Genomic DNA, 21,063 nt, shown 5'->3' on the forward strand with positions numbered 1-21,063 from the left:
TCTAGGTACCAACTGCTTACTTTTGACAGAGACCATAGTTAGATGTTTTCCAAATTGGTGTTCTAAATTGTTTTGCATGAAGCCGAACATGCCAATGCTAATCAGTGGTTAGGACAGATGTTCACTAAACTGACGTAAATAGACAAACGCCCGAATCTATGCTTTGTTGAACTGACGCGTTATTGACACTCTGCTAAATTGTTCTATGTTTACGCTGTGTTATGTTCTGATGTTTGTGATTCTCGCCTTAATGAAATCTTACCAAAGTTGTCATATCGTGACTATGCTATTATGTTTCTTGGTTTTGAGATTAACGCATCTGCTCTTAGATTTGTAATTAATAGGGAATAAAACGTATACAATTCTACTAAACTGGTGTGGTTATTCATGGCTGCAAGGTCATGGTAGAGTTTTGAATTGATTAATGACTTTGAAATGTATTGTTATGATAAATATTGATGATATTATTGACGTGTTGATTGACATATTGATTAGCTATCTCGTCCTAAGGTGTCTCTCATCTGGGTCAAAAGATTCATTTGCCTAAAACGAGTCCTGATGTGTAATAAATTATCATAAAGTGTTGCGTTAACAGTTCAATCGCAAACTATTTATGTTTGGCAGGGAAAGCAGGAAGATATCTTTCAAAATCAGAAGCACAGTGTACGCCGGATGGAGAAATATTCTACATGGGAACATCTTGAGTTTTAAGAGAAGGCAAGGCAAATAAACAGCTTACAAACGCTAGGGGCACTCTACCCTGGAATAAAGGTGAAAAGTTTGCTAGTCCTCAAAAATCCTGCTGCCTCAATATGCCATTAAAAATGAAACCAAACAATGTCAGCAAAGTAATATGAAATAAAGAAAATAATGGAAATGTGAACACATTCCAAACACTGATGCTGTAATATTCATGTTGCTTTTCACGTAAAAAAGAAATACCGTTTATTACACTGTACCAACCTAATTTACAGCCACAGCTTTTTTTCTAGTGTTTGACAATAAACTGCATGGACTCGTGAAAGAGAAAGATGAGCCACAGTGTTAGCGAGGCGTTAAACAACATTGAGAGAAAGAGAGGTGCTAGCTACCATGCCACACTACCTGTTAAAAAAACACATGTTGGGAAAAAGAGGTAGGTAGTCTGGAAAAGGCAGTCCAAGTAAGCCTCCGCTCAACCTCTGTGCTCATGACTTCAGTCTATGCTGGACCCAGAGAACAGCCATGCCAAGTACCATGCATCTGGTGTTAGACTAACGCATTTTTGTGCTGGTGCCGCATCACCGCACTAAAATGCAATAGTCACACTTACAAGCTCCTTCTGACACTGTGGGGATCAGTGAGGTGCTATGGTGTTATAAAAGCAGCCCATGCGTTGCATGCTGTGCATTGTTCAGCACTCTGCCTGCCCAGCAATTCACATGTTAATGGTCTCCTGGCTAGACCTGGGAGAATTCACTTGTTGCTGTGGTCAATAGGGCCATCCCAGTTTTAGATTTCTACTTGGATACATTGTATCCACCGACTCTGTGCGGCAAAAACAAGTTGGCAGGCACAGGCTGGGCCTCTCAGACTCACATGTGGAATAGGTGACGATTGGACAAACAGCAGGAAGTTCCAGATCCACAACCACAATGGATCCTGGTTCCTTGTGCTGTTTTCCAGGAAAGGTCAGGCTCTCATAGCAGCATTATTGGTGTAAGCGGCAGCACCAGGAATTGTTTTGTATTTCCCTACCGCAACCACCCAGACTTATGGCACCGCAGCTCTCACTACCCTGTGGCTAGTACCAATCAGGGTCTGCCAACAGCAGAAAGTGCAGCTTGAGGACGTCACTGTTCAGAGAAACATTTTGAAGGCCAGTGGCATCACTAGTACAAAGTGATCATTAAGGACACCCAATAGAACAGAGGTAACAGTGCTCTCACCCAACTAACATATACTGATGCGCACACTCAGTTCTGGCTTTTACAAGCTTTCTACCTGAACAAACTGTGGGGCTCATCATGGGTTTGGCGGTCGAACAAGTCAACTGCCAAACGCGCAAGGATGAGGTGGCTCTCAACCCGTCAGCCTCTCCCCCGCTATATTACAATGTTCCTACCAGGCTGACCGGTGGGAATTGTGCATTACGAGGATCCTGGGCATGGGGGCCCCTGCACTGCCCATGCCATGGGCAGTGTAGGACCCCACCTGTGGCCCCCAGCACTGGGTTTACACCAACCTCCCAGACCAGAGGCAAATCGCCTTGTGGCTTAGGGTAAGTCCCAATTACTGGGCTCTTGTGCCCAGTTCCATATTACATGTGTGTGGTTGTGTGATTTTCACTATTTTTTTCACATAGTGTGCTGTGTTACGTTTGCAGTGGCACTTTGAATTTCACCACTGTTTTTTATTCCCCCATTCAGGCCTACTCTCAGAGAACTAACTGTTCAGGTAGGCCCAATTTTCTTCACTTACCTGTAAGCATGCTACCATGCTTCTCCCTTTAGGGGATCCTTGACCCTGACGAATGCCCCAGACCTTCCAGCTCATAGTGAGGGCAGAAACATGTTGGTCCCTGATCTTAGACTCTTTGAGTTATTAATCTCAACTGAGTCATTAGCCTAATTTTTAGCCTTACCTGCATACACCTACATTAAAATTGTTTCCTAACCGTAATAGGTGACTTGCAAGGTATTTGATCTATTTACACCCTATCTGGATCCCTGTATCTATCCAGTTAAAATTCAATTTCAGCACTCCCTCAGTAGTTCTTTTAACAACAAGGTTGAGTCCGCCCAGGTAGTACCATCTTACCTGGATGGGGCTAGGTGGTCAAATGATGAAGCATGACACTATAAAGTGTGTGAGACCACCTAGTCCGTAAAGGGAACTCCCTCTCGGTGACACAGCTTAAACCACATTCATCTTACCCCTCCCCTCTTCCTTTATTCCAATGCGGAAACAATACGCTTAGCAAGCGTTCCTTGAGCTGGGCCCAACGGTCCAGTGTCCTTCAGTCCTACACCACACCCCCCCACATCTTTAGTGCTTTGTTGACTTCTCATCCTAATCGGGAGTTAGTGTGGGGGTTTAACCACTCCTGTTACTCTCTTTTTGTGTTTCAAAAACGTATTATTCTGCTACATTATTACTATAGAAATGCACTTGTCTTAAAAGTATCATAAATGCCCATACCAGGAACATTAGAAAAAATATGGCATGTCATGAAAACGTATTAGCATAAAATATCCATAAAAGGAACATTAGCAAATATATGGCACATTATAAAACAAAGAGGTTAGCATAACATTCACAGCATGCCCATAAAAGGAACCGTAGAAAAGTATATGCCCATTCAAAAGTACCTGTTGTCAAGATGAAGGTACCTCCAGTGCCATGCAGAAAAATGGGGGGCCCCTGTGCTCCTCTGCGCTAAAACGGGGGCCCTTTTTATGTTTCGGGGAGGGAGGGCAGCACGCACCTTGTCCGTTTTCATACAGGGCCCTCCTGGGGTAACTGCGCCAGAACTAGGGCATCCACTACCTCTGCAACCTACCCCCCTCCCCTGGCAACGACTGGCCCTCCCGGGGTGGGGGGGGGCAAAGCAACAGAGCATGGGACTAAGCAGCACAGGGGGCCTCCGATGAGGCTCCTTCTCCGCCCGCAACCTCCAAAAAAAAATAAGGGCCCAGTGGGGCAGGGGGAGCCTCTGATGAAGCTTCCTCCCCTGCCCATCCTTCAACGCTTGCTGGGGGCCTGGCGGGACGGGGAGCCCCCGATGAGATTTCCTCGCCCCCCGCAGCACACCAAACAAAAATGGGGCCTGGTGGAGCGGAGGGCCTCCGATGAGGCCTCCAACCGCTCTTAAGCGTGCTCCTGCACCCAACGTGGTGCACGAGCCTTTGTCAGCCCTACTGGGCCGCAGCAGTGTCTCCGGTCCTAAATGAGAAACATCTGGTGCCCCAGGGGCACCGAGAGGAGCTCCCTTGCTCTGATCTCACTTTCGTCATGCCCCGGGGACACCGCATAGTGGGGTTCATTCGCGCTCCAACAAAACAGCCCGCCTGGGCTGCGGCGGCGATCTAGGCACGTTGGCAAGTGCTTACAAAGCGCACAGGCAGGAAAATAAAATGCTTCCAACACACTGAAGTGGCAAAATAAAAGCTCTCTGAAGGCACTTTGACAGGAGCACATCCAGCGCTCTTGTAGGTGCTATGCAGACAGTTGCAGGGGTCAGGGGCCACAGCACCCAGCCCCTGTGGGACACAAAAGAGGGAGCACAGGGCGGCAGGACCCGGCAGCAGGCCAGCAAAAAGGGATGCAGACAGTGGTGGTTCCTCCAATTGACTTAGCAGGTCACAGGTCAGCCCAGCAACAGCAGTCCAAGGCAGTTACTGGTGAGTCCCTCCAGCAGCATTCTGTGTCCAGTTGCAAGCATCTTAAAGTTCAGAGTGTATCCAAAGTGTTCCCAAATTGTGGGGAAAATCCCCTGTACTTTCACTCAGTTTTGCAAAGGTTTAAGAAGAGGGGGAGAGGAGATTCGAACCATTTACAACTGGTTCTGGGAGTGCCCCCTCTCTCCTCCTGCACAGGCTCCAAACATCAGTTGTGGGTAAATAAGCCCTTTGTATGAGGCCAGGGCACAGCCTTTACAGATGCAAGTGTGCCCGCCTTCCCTTTTCTCAGCCCAGAAAGACCATTCAAAATGCAGATGCACCTCTGTGACACCTCTACCCTCCCTGTGTACAGATGGTCTAAAACGTAGGCACAGAGCTCAACTGTCACTCTGCCCAGACGTGGATTGGAGTCACGCTGCAAAACACCAGAGTCGTAAGCACAGAGAAATGCTCACTTTCTAGAAGTGGCATTTCTGTAATGATAATTAAAAAATCCACCTACACCAGTAAGCAGCATTTCTCACTACCATTACAACCATACTAAACATGCCTACGCTACCCCTCATAAATCAGATAATACCCCTTAGATATAAGGCAGGGCATTTCCAATGCAATCCTATGAGAAGGCAGCATTCACAACAGTGAGAAACAAAACAGGCTGTTTGTCACTACCAGGATGGACCACAGAACCAGGCACATGTCCTGCCTTCTACATATTTAGCCCCCTGCCCATAGGGCTAGCTAGGGCCTACCTTAGGGGTGACTTACATGTAGTAAAAGGGGAGTTCTGGGCCTGGCAAGTAAATGTAGATGCCAGGTCCCTGTGGCAGCACACTGCGCATGCAGATCCTGCGATAGCAGGCCTGAGACAGGCTTGAAAGGCTACTTCAGTGGGTGGTGCGAGCAGCGCTGCAGGCCCACAGGTAGCATTTATTTTACAGGCCCTGGGTATAGGGATACCACTGTACAAGGGACTTACAGGTAAATTAAATAAGCCAATTAGGTATAAGCCAATCATACCAACTTTGAGAAGGGAGAGCACCTGCACTTTAGCACTGATCAGCAGTGATAAAGCGCTCAGAGTCCTAGAGCCACCAACAAGAGGTCAAGAAAAATAGGAGGAGGGAGGCAAAAAGACTGGGGATCAACCTGAAAAAAGGGGCCAGGTCCAACAGTTCTGTGTTATTCTTTGACATGTACAAAATACTTTATAGCAAAAACTTGGAAGTCAACGCACACCAAAGATACCAGTAGTATGAATAAGAAATGTATTCATTTGTAGTACTAGCCGAGCACTGCCTGACAACAAAACTGCTGCCCTTCAAAAGAATTGCTGCCAAGTTTCATTTCAGAGTGTGACATTTCTGTAGTGTCAATATGCATACGTGGCGTTTGCATTCATATGTGTCACATTTGCAATAACATTTTCATGAATAATTAGTTCTGCCTTCACTAATTCTTGCAGTGCAAACATTTTAGTGACTTATTGGCTTATGGAGAAGTGGTTTTGGGATTCTGACCGCTTGTACCTGGTTAAGGTTGTGGCCTACGGAAAATAATGCGTCACCTTCCTTATTATGTGCCTCATGGGGGCAGGAGGTGATTAGGTTATTGAGTATATCTTGGTTCTGTGTGATGGTGTCTGACGGAATAATACTTTGATTAATATCACAACATGGGGTCTGATATACAGTTTGGTGGAGGTGGTTACTCCATTACAAACGTGACAGATATCCCGGCCGCCATATTACGATTCCATTGTTTCCAAAGGAAATCTAAATACTGCAAACAGGATATCCATCTCCTTTGTAATGGAGTAACCCATCCGACAAACTCTAAATCAGGCCGGCCCCTAGTCTGCAACTCTCCCAGTAACCACAGTCGTCCTGCCTCCGCTCACTACTAAACTGCCCCTTCATTCCAGTCAAAGTTCCCAATATTATATGTTTCATGTTTCCCTCGTCTTCAATGCTTGATTATACTCATGAGAAAGTGTCACTCATAGATTTTGAAATGTCACTCATAATTACACTGAAATTATGAAAATGTCACACATAGCAATCTGAAACCTGGCAGCTATGAGAGAGGGAAGCACAGGGGGGCGTTAAAAGTACTTCAGAGCTGTAGTCTATTTTGTGCTTCAGTCTGCAGGACGTGAAAGGACGTCACAGAATAACTCTTTCTGACTCTGAAGGGCGGCCAATGAGAATATGCTCTGAGTGATTGGCATGCAATGTCCAAGTGGGCTTGTTCTGACAGTGCTCGAGGCTGTCTATAGCCACGACGCTGCTGTTGCGTCATCAGAGAGTCTTCAGAGAAGGCTCTCTGTTGAAGCACATCATGGCTGTAAAATACGAAGCCCTGCAAAAAAGGTGACTGCTCGATCATGTGCTGTGGAATGCAACATGCCTAACGCTAGCTTGGGTAAGCTTTAAGCTAAATTGAGCAGTGTCGGTTATCAATTCCTGTGCTACAAAATACCAAATTAGCTTATTAACGAAGGCAGAAAATAGTGAGGGCGGAGCCCCAGAGCCCCTAAAAAACAGATCTGCCTCTTGTTTCAGAACCTCCCAATTTTCAGTTCTAAAAAGTTGTATGTATGAACATCCTGGGCTATTTTGGGGACTGCTTTGTCTCTGTGTGCTCACTTCCAGATGCTAATTTGAATTTAATTGGCCAAAATATCATCACTCATGATGACGGACATGTCACCAAACACTATCCTTTAGTCAGATCCAAAATGTGAATGACAGTTTAAGCACACAATTGAAACAGGCTGACCAAAACTTCTGTTTTTTGGGGGTCGAGCGCACAAGCGCTCTGCCCCTGTTGTAATCTCTCTGTGAGCTTTTAACCATGCCCATCACTTTCGTTGGTTCGTGGGCTTGCTTTTTAAAATTTGCTTTATTTATTTAAAGGCATGGATACGTCATGCCTTTTCCTGTGTTTAGCCCTCCTCGAGAGCACTGGTCAACTACGGAAAACATACGAGACTCCATGTTTTCCATATGATTTCTGGACTACTTTTTCTTCTTTATTTCCTAGGCAGCGCAATCACGGTGGGGAGTAATCGGGCACATTTCATGACAACCAGTTTAATTCTATTGTTTATCCTACTGCTCTATGGCGAATTCAAGATTTTACACAGCACGATCACGCTTGTTTTTTTTTTCATTACTGTGCAAAGGTGAAACTGAACTGGTCTTTTTGTTTTGGTTAGTCACCTTCACTCTCATGGCAGGGAACTTTAAATCGGCTCCCTTATGTGAAATTGTATTATTTTTCATTCTCAGTTTATGTGGCAAGAAAAGTCCGTTTAGGAGTTTACAACTCTAATAGCTCTACCTCGACCAAACGCGAGACCCATTACATTACAAATGCTGATTTATTTTATTTTTCTTTATTGAAGGAGCTAAAGGAAACCGCAGAATAAGTCTCTAGACCAAAAATAACAAGTGAAGAATCAGCAACACCAGTGGTTCATGATGGGAGAACATGCATACACGCATAAACACTGAAGTGCGTCTCAACTGCAGGTACGTTAGGGCAACATGTTAGGTTTACTATTTTTTGGCAATGAATATTATATTGGGGCACCTCTAGGTTTCCCTAGGGGCCTCTGGAAAGAGGACATACTCACCAAGGCCCCCTACCACTGGTCCTCCAGGCGCCCCCCTTATGTTTGCCAGCGTTGTGCTGATTGATGCGGCGCTCGGGGTTCACCGTGAAGCCAATGTAAATGCGACCTTTGAACTTGGGGTTCGTGCAGAACAGCATGTAGACGCCAAAGAAGTTTTCGACCTCCACCACCATTTTGAGGACCTGCAAGAACAAGATAAAAAAAGGGCCTTATATCAGCTGCAGTGAAATATGATGCACACATGGATGTGGGTTGACAGTGATTGCCTTTTGTTGTAATGGCTAGTTATCCTACATGGAGTAGCCCAGGGCAGCCGAATGTGTCACAGTCAAGAATAGGAGATGCCTGCTCAAATTTCATAGGGTTTGGGGGAAATGGGATGAAATGGGGAATCTGGATTAGTCCATATGTGATAGTGTAATGTTAATGGATTAACTGTTCGCCGGAATCCATCATGGAGATCAGAGCATGGATCTATTACCTAGGGAAGGTATGCACCCACATCCTTTATGTCTGACACCCAATACATTTCTAATCGGCAAGATGTGCATGTATACTCTGATGCGATGTGTAGAATTGTTGTGGACTGATCTCTATATACTATTGTGAAATGTTGATTAACTGTACGGAATGATTTGTTCATAAATAAAAATAAAAGGCATTTGGAAAATACACACTCAACACCCCCAATATTTTTCCAAAGGCATTTGGTTAAAAGATAGAATTGAAATAGGGTCCTGAGAATTATTCGGATTAAAATACAGCCCAATGATCTTTCTTGATTTACAATGATGCATACACTCAGTGGGCTCGCGGCCACGTTGCACTGGGGTCCTGCAGTCATGTGGCCGTGGGATCAGGAGAGGACCCATTGGGCCTCGTGATGGCACCTCTCTATGCCCCCAATCCGCAGCAGTTTAGCGGCACATGTTGAAACCATGAGTAGCTGGTTTTACGCCTGTCTGTTACAGGTGCCAGGACATGCCATTGCACTACACCTCAGAAAACGTACATGATTGTAGCAGTCTTTCCTCCGCGAGTTCCGGATTAGATTTGTACGGTTCTAAAACATTTAACTTCTTCAGCTAAGGCTTTGTAGAACCGCTTCAAGTCAGCTAGCTTCACTACATAATTCGAATATTAGCAACATAATTTAAATTAGCTCCATTGTCCCATCTGGAAGAGACTCTACTCCTTGTCTGCTACTGGTCCATCCTAAACAGCACTGTGCATCCTCCGGAGGAACAAGAGGAAATTACATGAGATACTACAACCCTGCCTTCAAGTACGGACAATTAGTGAAACAACTTAGCTACTAATAACCCAGGCCACATGTGCCAACTACTTAGGGTGTATTTTTAATGGTCTGTAGATATTCTCAAAAGGACATCAATGTCTCAGTGAAATAATGTAGCTCCCTTCACCATCAGGGCTGCTGCCTTGTGGGTGAGACCCTCACTAGGAATGAATTACTGGGCCACTGTGTCTTCTGGGGTTAGGCTGTGAACTGCGAGGGACAAAATACCGTGTTGCAGGGCAGCGCTGCTGCATTTACTCCCTCCCCTCCAGCTAACGATGCCACTCATGCTTAAAAAGTGACACAAACTACCGTCAGCCCCTCTGGCTTTGTCCCAGTAAAGACAACAGCATGGCCAGGAGGGACACCACAGAGCACAAGCTCGTAGACTCTCCCGGTGACTACGGCAAACCCCGTAGTGCTAAATGTAGTGGAGGCCTCACCGCAGCTCAGATCCCAGTGCAGCACCTGCCCGCGCCCAAGAAGCCACGCCGGCTCTTCTCTGTGCCCCATCCGACGCACCACTGGACTTCAAGGCCCTGCAGGGTCCTCTGCAGGCTGCCACTGACACACTTTGTCCCAGTGAACAATCAGCCACTGGAGACACAGTACGGAGTCAATGATACACTTTGTCCCAGTGAACAATCAGCCACTGGAGACACAGTACGGAGTCAATGATACACTTTGTCCCAGTGAACAATCAGCCACTGGAGACACAGTACGGAGTCAATGATACACTTTGTCCCAGTGAACAATCAGCCACTGGAGCCACAGTACGGAGTCAATGATACACTTTGTCCCAGTGAACAATCAGCCACTGGAGACACAGTACGGAGTCAATGATACACTTTGTCCCAGTGAACAATCAGCCACTGGAGCCACAGTACGGAGTCACCGCCGCACCCCACATAGCAACACACAACTCAAAGGCCTGGGCCTGACAGGTTACAAAAGACCCACAGGCTCTGAGCGAAGACAGCAGAGCTATCCCCGGGGACACGCAGGACATAAAGGCTCAGGCTTTACACAGCAGAACTATCCGTCGGGTGACAAAGACATAGCTTTACACAGGCTTTGTCTTTGGTTTTCACCAACATGCAGGCTCCCGCTTTACAGGAGCAGGGTTACAGTCTCACTTTAAAGCTTGTTTTAGCTTTTAACAGCAGAGCTATCAAATAGCTATAGGGTTCTTACAGGCATTGCCTTGTCCAGCGGAGCAATCAGAAAACAGGCAGCAGAGCTGTCTCACAGGTTACACTGCCTTCATAAGCACTGCCTTCAGACCGTAGAGCCATCTTCTGACTACACAGACCTGCCTGTCTGAGGCTGTAGACCACAGGACTGCGCCAGGATGCATTTCTGATGCCTTATTAACAAGGTCATAGCTGTCACAGAATCCATGTCTTCAATGGCGCCTGTCTCTCTGCAGTTAACATGTTTACGTGGTGTTGCACCTTTGCACTTCCCCCTTCGGCCCTCTGTGTCCTCTGCTGCCACTCCATGGTTCCCTCCTCCTCCCCTCCTGCTGTGGTTTTAAAATGAAGGTGTAAGTGCAGGTCTACACAAATAGAGGCAAGCGCAGAAAGATAAGCACCACCATCATCAAATACTTTATTCGGCTATTTTTCAGCCATAAAAAGCACACAATTAGAAATAACACAATAAACTTTAAAATAAGAATCAATAAAATACAATACCAGAATAAAATCAGCAAATTAGCCCATCAAAAGTGTTAAGCAAAATACCAGAAGAAAAATAAGCCTCCATATATATATAGCACTCCTTAAAAGCACTTAATACAGAGTTTAAAACAACATAAATGACCCTTTGGTTATCTAACTGCAGTAAGGCTTGGTTCCTAAAGCACGGAGAACTGGGCGTAAAAACCGCCGTCTTTGGGCGCATAAAAAGTGCAGAACAATACAAAGCGCAATGTGCTCCGTTCTCCGGGAGCTGATAATGACAGCGAGGTAGAGAGGTGACCCAGGTTCCTTTCTTCGGAAGAGCCACTGTAAAATGTAGTGTCCTAAGTCAGAACCATTGCAAAAGAAAAGTATGATTTCCCTTCGCTATCAGCTGCAAATAAAGTGCCGGGTGCGATAAAAGATTATAAGGGCCACAAGCTGCTGGTACCCAAGACCGAGCAGGAGGGGTACTGCTGAAACATGGTTTGAAAAGTTCTTTAAAACGGCCAAAGGAAATGGTAGCTACACTTTCAGGATTATTAAAAAGGGCTGGCATGCCTATCCTAGTCTTAATATAATTTAGCCAAGGGATATCTTCATGCTGATCAAGGACCATACAGTCCCTAATAATAATGCTACAAAGCTGTGCCTCAGGGTTCGTCCAAATTCTATGTCACACCAAAGGCTGAAGGTCAATACATTCACCCAAACTGGAAATCCCAATCTCTTCATGACAAAAAGCAGGGGGAGTAGACCGTGGGACAGTAAGCAGCCTTCTTAAAAATGTAGTTTCAACTATTTGAAGAGTTCTACTGTCCACATGGCAACATAAGTGACCACAGGGATACATTTACTTTTAAACATACTGATGGTTTCTTTTATTGGCTTGTGACCCAGCCACTTAGAAAATCTAAAAAGGGCATCTATGGTTCGTTGGAACTGCATCACTCTGACATTAAGTAAAAACTTCCAATTAAGGCCTGCATCATATGGGATCCCCAGATAGGAAAAATGTGGAATTGTTTTAGATTTCTTCATCATTAAGTACAAACCTTTTTAGTTTTAGCAAGCTTAGGGCCACATTTCATGACATACTATTTAGAACGATTAACCCAGGGGCCCAAGGAGTCCATAAAATTGTTAAAAACATCTAAAAGGAGCTGAAGGGCGTTAGATGTTCAGACGATGATAACTGCATCGCCCGCATAGAGCAAGACAGGGATTTCTCTTGTGCCCATTCTGGGGAAATCTTTTCCCTGCCTAATCAAATGATTCCCAACTGAATTAATATAAATTAACAACAAAAAGATGGCCAAAACACAGCCCTGCCTAACTCCCATTAGAGATGGAAACTCATCAGTGAGATCCCCTTTCATACTATAGCGGACTCTGGCGGTTGTCTGGTCATGGAGCCTGCTAAGAAGGGAGACAATATCATTATCAGTCCCCAAATTTAACATGAAGTTTCTTAGCTTAGCCCAATCAACCGTATGAAAAGCACTTGTAAGGTCCATAAACGCAAGATGGACAGGGTTTTTCTTGGCCTTAGTGTACTTTTGAATAATAAGGGAAAGGTTAAGTGATTGTTCCACCGTTCCTATGCCAGAACGGAAACCAAACTGTAAATCTGAAAGCCCCTGCATCTCTACTGCCTAAATCTCCGATTTGGACAGTATACCTCTACCCAGTATCTTTACTGTACTGTCCAAAGTGAAAGAGGGCGGTACCAATGAGGGGAGCTCTTATCACCTTTTTTAAATATAGGTATAATAATGGCCCCTCTCCAAGATTTAATTTGAGGGCCTACTAATGTGCTTCTAAAGACCTTTAATAATAATGGGGCCCAAAAATTCGGGTATGATTTAAAAACATCAGCAGGGACTCTGTACGGTCAAGGAGCCTTGCCTGAGAGGCTATCTTGGACAGCTAACATAATATCTGGAACTGTTATCGCAGTACAGAGTGCGTGGGTGGTGGCTAAATCACAGGTAACCACTTTATCAAGAACCAGGCAGAAGCCTGCTCCTTAGAGGCTAACACATTCTTCATTACTAGTAACGCACTCCATGTTTGGGGTGGTCTCTGCCATAGGATTATATGAGTTCACCACCTTCCAAAAGCTCCAAGAGTCTTTCTGCTCACTTGCTAATCTCAAATCTTCCCATGCCTTTACCCTCAACTCAGCTTTTCGCAGTTGGTTAGCCTCCTTATAACATTTTCGTGCCTGAACTATTTCTACCTTGACCCGCAGACGCTTCTTTAGAGCGAGCTTCAGGAGCCTGTGTGCTTTGGAGCAAGAACTATTAAACCACCTTGGGTCAGCAACCTCCTTCTGGGCTCCCTTAGTCAGCAGGCCAGCCATATAGTAGGTTAGCCTCGTGAATGCCTCAATAACTTCTAGGGGACTGGAATCTCACGTGAGACGATATTAATGTTTGCTTAATTAATCCTTTGTTGGCACTATAATCCAGCTACAGGCAAAAAAGTAGCCGATGACTTGTTAAACACAGAAAGTTTATTTCCTGGGTGAGTGGATTGTGATCACTGTAACCTGAGACCCTGACTTCACAAGAGCTAACTAATAATAGTGGCCTAGAGACCAAAATATGGTCAATTGAGGAACTTGATTTTGGTCTCATAAAAATTGGGGATCGCTACCAAGCTCGAGCACAAGTGATCTAAAGGTGACACCAAATTATGCGAATACATCACTTTGCTCAGAAAATTACCATATGGTGTATGTTTAAAATAAGCCAGTGGACAATTAAATCCATCACAAATACCATATATTTAGACATCCCCAAAAGCACATAAATCAATATTAAAATTCCCCTCCCAGATCATTACCACTTCCTTAGCAAGACCACTTACAATTTTATAAAGGGATGATTCTAACTCATTCACAGCAGTCGTCTCTGTATGATCAAAGATGTTATAATACAAGTTCACCAGCAGCATATCGAAACGCCTATGAAGTGTAATCAACAACACATGATTGTTAGACTTTTCATCCTTGGCGTGGTCTCCCTTAACTTTTTGCCTCTGTTTCTCAGGTTGTTGATGTGTGCTGGACTCTGATTTTTCTGTTTTTTGTTACTATGGGCACTTTACCACTGCCAACCAGTGCTAAAGTGCAAGTGCTCCTATCCAAAATGTGTACAATTGGTTCATCCATGATTGGCATATTCTATTAACTAGTAAGTCTCTAGTACAGTACACTGGAGGTGCCCAGGGCCTGTAAATCAAATGCTACTAGTGGGCCTGTAGCACTGGTTGTGCCGCCCACATAAGTAGCCCTGTAATCATGTCTCAGACCTGCCACTGCAGCGTCTGTGTGTGCAGTTTTAAACTGTAAATTCGACTTGACAAGTGTACCCACTTGCCAGGCCTAAACCTTCCCTTTTCTTACATGTAAGACACCCCTATGGTAGGCCCTTGGTAGCCCCGAGGGCAGGGTGCAGTGTATGGTTAAGGTAGGACAAATAGTAATGTGTTTTATATGTCCTGACAGTGAAATACTGCTAAATTTGTTTTTCACTGTTGCAAGGCCTGTCCCTCTCATAGGTTAACATGGGGGCTACCTTTAAATATGATTAAAATGTAGATTCCCTTTGGGAGCGGATAGGCATGTGGAGTTTGGAGTCTCTGAGCTCACAATCTGAAAATACATCTTTTAGTAAAGTTGATTTTAAGATTGTGTGTTTGAAAATGCCACTTTTAGAAAGTGAGCATTTTTTTGCTTAAACCATTTCTGTGACTCTGCCAGTTTGTGGATTCTCTGTCTGGGTCAGTTTGACAGTTGGGCTGGTTGCACCTCCCACTAGACTGACACAAAGGGAGCTGGGGTGTAGCCTGCATATCCTGATGAGCCATCTGTGCTAGGTGGGAGGGGAGGAGTGGTCACTCACACCTTAAAGGGCTCTGCCTGCCCTTACACAATGCAGTCTCCAACCCCCTGGTGTGTGTCTGGGGGCTGGCCTAAGCAAGGCAGGATTTCACAAACAAGAGAGACTTTCCTTTGAAGTAGGCCTACTTCAAAGGGCAAAATGGGTATAAGAAGGGCACCCAAAACCACAGACATTAGAACACTTCTGGAAACCAAGAGGAGCCTCTGCCTGGAGAAGAGCTTTAGAGCTGAGGGAGAAGAGCTGCCCTGCCTGTGACTGTGCTTTGTGGAGCCCTCCTGTAGTTGCTGCTTCTGCCTGTGCTAGAGGACAAAGACTGGACTTTGTGTTGCCTTCCTTCTTGTGAAGAACTCTCCAAGGGCTTAATTTAGAGCTTGCCTCCTGTTGTTTAAAGTCTCAGGACAGCAAAGACTTCTCTCTGCCAGCACCTGGAGCCTCTGCTGAGACTCCTACTCTGCCAAGTGGTGCCCATCCAGTTCCTGAGACCCTGAAAGGAGAAGCTGGCAGCCCAAGAGTGAGAAATCCATGCACCGACCGCCGTGCGGGGAAAAGATCGACGCAACTCCAATCTCCGGCTGAAAAATCGACGAGCCGCCGGCTTTGCGGCTGAAGATCGATGTTCGTCTGCAACACGACCGGAAGATCGACACCTGCAGCTGGAGAAATGACGCGCAGCATTGCTGACGGAGGCTGGTGAGATCGCAACCTGTGCTGCATGGTTTTCGAATCATCGTGCGGCAGGATATCTGACGCAAACATCGCTGAGCGTGCAAAAACGACGCAATGCCTGCCCGGACCCGAGGGTGCGGTTCGAATCGACGTATCGCTTTCTTGCGGAGAGAAAAAACAACACACGGCGCCTAGACTGAAGGAGAAACTACGCTGGGTCTCGCTCATGAGTGATATAGACGCATCGCAAGCCCTTTCTGACGCATACTTACCCGTGCATGGTTATTTTTGACGCACCCAGGTATATTTTCACGCTAACAGCATTAGCGTTGTGTTTGAATTTACATGAAGGCTCTTTTTGGTTTTTAATTGATAACTTGACTTGTGTATTTTTGTCGTTTTGGTCTTGTTTTGTTTAGATAAATATTTTCTATTTTTCAATACATGTTTTGTGTCATTTTGTAGTGTTTTCATTGAGCTACTGTGTGCTTTGGTACAAATACTTTACACCTAGCACTCTGAAGTTAAGCCTACTGTTCATGCCAAGCTACCAAAGGGGTGAGGGGGGGTTAGCTGAGGGTAATTCTCTTTTACCCTGACTACAGTGAGGGTCTTTGCTTGGACAGGGGGTAACATGGCTGCCAACCAAAGACCCCATTTCTAACAATGATAGTATGCAGATACTACTTTAACAGTGACATTTGAGTTCGCCAGTCAAACAGAGACAAAAGTCACCAACCTCCCCCCCCCCTTTGCCCTTCCTGAAGCAGAGGGAGTAGCAGAAACATGTAAAGAAGTAACCCCGTTAACAGAGGGAACATCCACCAACCAGGTCTCTTGGCAGCAAATAATGTGGTAACACTCCACTAAGCTTAACCAGTCTGGGGACTCAAATTTAGAATGGAGGCCTGCCACGTTCCACGATATTAAGCCCAAAATACCCGCTGGCTTCTTGGGGTCACTCAAGTGTGGGGGAGGGGGGATACAGAAACAGAGCTCTCACTGACCCTTGACGCAGAACTCATATTAAAAAATCAATTGTTTTGGTCCAAGGAGGAAAGGGCATCATACCTATTACATAAATGAAGGGACTAGACCTGTTGGCTGTTCTGAAAATGAACATTACGGTCTGTCTGGTACTACTCTCTGAGAATCATAATGCTGCTCAGCCAAAAGCCTCTGAACCTGTGTGGGATAAAAAAGTCCAAAGGAAAAGGTGTAATACCGTCTTGCTTATACTACAGGGAACTCAAGGATTGCAAAAGTCGCTGCACAACCCCAGGGTTTCTAAAACTGATTATCACACAGTCCCCATCAATATATTTAGGCAATGGGCCAATCCAAGCAACTCTCCCTGTAGAAACAATTGTTTTTGAAAGATCACAGGGCCAATGCACGTGCATGCCAAACCAATGCAATACTTTATTCCTCAAGGTGGCTTGCTGCTCTGGAAACCTATGGTTAACCTTGGGAACGTTGACCAATACAATTATATCTGGTGTGCATTCAGGTGGAATATGAGGACATTGGAGAAAAATCTTATCACTGTGACCTCCCCCCACTGGACCATGCTCCCTTCTAAGTCTCTTTTCCACATGGACTGATGACCTCCTAGATAACATGGGTGACGTAGAGCCATCCTGCCAGCAATTAAACACAGTAGGTGGAGCAAGAGCCTAAGGATCCCGGTTTACGGAGGGCTTTCCATTCAGAGAGTTTACAGGATTTGCAGAGTTTACAGGGTTAGCCCAGCGATCTGGATACTGGAAATGCTCTCTTGGAGGACATGGAGAAGTGGTTTGGATACTACTTGCCTCCCCGCATTTGGTGGCTGGATTCAAAATACAAGGAGAGGGAGGAAATCTTACAGTATGGTTCTTTACACATGTGCAGTTCCTTTGCCCCATACCTGAGAGTTTTTTAAGCACCTGCTCAGTAACATCCAATCGATATAGGACTGGTCTTAACCTGGAGTCTAAGGCGGCAATTATATGGTCAACTGTGGTGTCAGAAACGGTGCCTTGGTGTTGTGCCCCCCCCACTTAACATAGCACTTTCACACCCCAACTTGGGCTTTAAGGTGCTCACACTTGATCGTTTGGATTTATTTATGGCCTCCACCCTCTTTCTTTCCCCTCCTCGCAGATTCAACTGGAGGAGAGCAGGGGGTAACCACCACCACATCTGGTTAAAGAGGAATGACCGTACATGTAGACCAAGGGCAAATGGTGTCCTCTGGATTAACATCGCCCTGGCTTGAAACCTCCTGTAGCTTATTTAAGGGGGAAACACTGGGGCCTACTGCTGAGTCCTAGGCATTTGAAGAAGGGAACATACTGCAAGACAGGTGGAGAAGATAAGGAGAGGCGTTGTTCGGCCAGAGCAACCTCCTTGTCAATAATGTCTATGGCATGAGTTAGAAAGGCATCCATAGTTGTCGTGGTGGGTGCTAGAGTGGATGCTGAAGGGCACACTTGCACCTTGCGTTTACCCATATCAAAATTAATAACAGCAAAAAGAGGCTAAAAGCGAAATCGCTCACCCTTCATGGAGAGCAGATGAAGTTCAGACAGTGGGCAACCAGGATCCCAACTTCCCGCCTCTTCTTCCAACCCTGCAGCAAGAGAATGTGCCTAGCCCAGCATCAACCAGGCACAGACAAGCCCACTCTTGACCCGGGAACACACCCTGGTGCGTCACAAGCAGGAGGACCCAGCTGACACTAAAAAGCGTCTCCTGGTGGGAAAACAGCTTGTGGGCTGCCCTCCTGCCACTGGTGCTGCTGGGCTGTGTAGCCCTGGCCCTCTGGCTCGCCGCACAGCGGGATTCCTCCGGCACTAATGAGCACCTCCTGGTGCGAAAACAGCTTGTGGGCAGTTGTCTAGCATGACAGCAGCCTCGTGATTGGTCTGAGAGGCCTGATTCAGCACTCAGACAGGGAGTTGGAGCCTGTGCACGTTCTCCACCCGGCTGAGCAATATAGCCAGGTAGAGAAATGCTAAGTGTGCATGTCTGTTTGGGATGTTAAAGGCAAGATGACTGCGGGCCTCTTCGTATCATGAGCCGGCGACAGGTGGATGCAGCATCGCAGAGGATATGGGACCATTGTCATCCTGCAAAACAGTAGGTTTGCTATCACAGAAGGGGCTACTGGGCACACGCTACGGCTGTCACTATTGCGCATGACCTCAACACTAGCTGCGATCTTGATTAATCTTTAGCGAAGTGGACCCCAGGGACAATGTGAATCTGTGCACGAGAGGGCCAGAACTACTGATCATGCTGCAAAACGCCACAACCTAAAAAACCACAAGAGGTCCTGCAATCCTACTGTATATCTCTCGCGTGCTCCTTCGGAGAAGCACTGGCGTGTGGGAGACTACACCGAGCCTGCTGTTCGCGCCACCTACGGAGTATGCGCTGGGACCTATTTGTTCGCCCTCCCTCCCTTGTTCAATCACGAGAGTCAGTGTAATAGCACACACAGAATACAGATCTATGTCCTAATATTCATTCGCTATCCACATAGCGTTACGGCTTTTGTAGCTCTACTGCATCTCTGTTTGTGTGACTTGTTATCCTGCGAATGGTAAAACTTATGCGCAACAGTACTGTTTGTGTGCCACCATTAACAACAAACCAACAACATGAGAGGGCGCTCACTGCCATAGACCCTTCCCTCGAGTAGGTATGGGGAAACCGCGGCCTACCAAAACGACGGGAGACACCATGCACACAGCCGATACTCATTCAGTGGAATCTCCATCACAAATCGATCAGTTTTGTCACTTGGGATCCACGCTTAATAGCTACTCTGAGAAATTTGAAAAAATTCTACATGCGATATTAGACACTAAGGCGGTCATTACAACATTGGCGGTAAAAGCCGCTTACCGCCATGCAGAAGACTGCCAACACACCGCCGCAGCAGCGGAAATCCGCCACAGCTATTATGACCCACAGCACGGAATCCGCCAACATTCAGACACCCACACAAGTCCGCCACACCAAAGGTCAGTGATAAACTGGCGAAAATAAAATCCTCCACCGTCACGCCAACAGAAATACGCCCACACTATCACGACCCACGAATCCACGCGGCGGTCTTTCAACCGCGGTATTCCATTGGCGGTACACACCGCCGCGCTCAAAATACACACACATATACAAAACACTACCACATTGGACAATTCGAAATACACACACCTGATACACATACACACACAACTCCCACACACCCATTACAATATAAAACACACATCCAAAAACCCCTACAACAACAATTACTGAGAGAAGGCCAGAGAGAGACACCACCATCAACAATACTAGCATCCACAGGCACACAACACCATCACCCACATAATTTCTACGCACCTCACACTACACACCACTACATATCAGCACACTTATCACCCCACACACCACCCCACACATCACCTACACCACCCCATGGCACGGCAAAGACACCCCAGGTTCTGGGAGGAGGAGCTCAGGGTCATGGTGGAGGAAATTGTCCGGGTAGTGCCACAGCTATTCGGAGCACAGGTGCAGCACACCTCCATAGCTAGGAAGATGGAGCTATGGCGAAGAATAGTGGACAGGGTCAACGCAGTGAGACAGCACCCAAGAAATTGGGAGGACATCAGGAAGAGGTGGAACGACCTACGGGGGAAGGTGCGTTCTGTGGTCTCAAGACACCACCTGGCGGTTCAGCGGACTGGCGGCGGACCCCCATCTCCTCCCCCACAACTAACAACATGGGAGGAGCAGGTCTTGGCGATTCTGCATCCTGAGGGCCTCGCAGGAGTAGGTGGAGGAATGGACTCTGGTAAGTCAAATCTTAACTATTACATTCCCCCCCTACCTGCATGCCAGCACATACCCCCACCCTCACCCCATCACTCTAACTCCTCACAAATGTCCCAACATTACAAACCACACATCCTAACACCAAGCCCTGCATGCAACAACAAAGCATGGACACCCATCACTAAAGCATGCCCACTGCACATACCCATACACTCCCCTAAACCACCATCACACAAGGTCCCAAACAGGAATTCAAGCACTGGGGTACACGGTCACCCACCCACTGCACACCATGCCACACACAGATGTAATAAACATCCTTTTATACCCCTGCAGGACTCCTACCCAACGTCACCGGACAGGAGGGTCCACACATGTCCACACCACCAACAGAAGAGGCCCACAGTGATGACAGCACCTCTGTCCAACTGGATCTAGATGACCAGCCCGGCCCATCGGGGACCTCTGGACAGTTGGTTCCCCTCACCCAGTTACAGGCCACCACAGACCTTCCCCCCTCTGGAAACATCAGCACCGCACCCACCCAGCGGGCCCATACCTCCGTCCCCAGGACACGTCAATCAGCAGTGTGTCCACCACTACAGGGAACCCAGGATAACCCACCACCCCAACAACAACAGGGACCTGGGGGCAGTGGTAGTGGGCACACGGTCCA

The 21,063-nt window shown here is 46.5% G+C and overlaps 1 protein-coding gene across 3 annotated transcripts in view; it reads right to left on the reverse strand.

Moving 5' to 3' along the window:
- Positions 1-21,063, reverse strand: part of LOC138304181 (structure-specific endonuclease subunit slx1-like) — a 164,354-nt gene that overhangs the window by 98,419 nt on the left and 44,872 nt on the right. For all 3 annotated transcript variants that reach the window (XM_069244022.1, XM_069244021.1, XM_069244023.1), the window contains one exon: positions 8,023-8,204. In XM_069244022.1, coding sequence (XP_069100123.1) covers positions 8,023-8,195 — 173 coding nt within the window. In that variant the 5' untranslated portion in view covers positions 8,196-8,204. The remainder of the gene's footprint in view (positions 1-8,022; positions 8,205-21,063) is intronic.

The sequence above is a fragment of the Pleurodeles waltl genome, chromosome 7 (assembly GCF_031143425.1).
Source record: "Pleurodeles waltl isolate 20211129_DDA chromosome 7, aPleWal1.hap1.20221129, whole genome shotgun sequence".
Classification (NCBI taxonomy): domain Eukaryota; kingdom Metazoa; phylum Chordata; class Amphibia; order Caudata; family Salamandridae; genus Pleurodeles; species Pleurodeles waltl.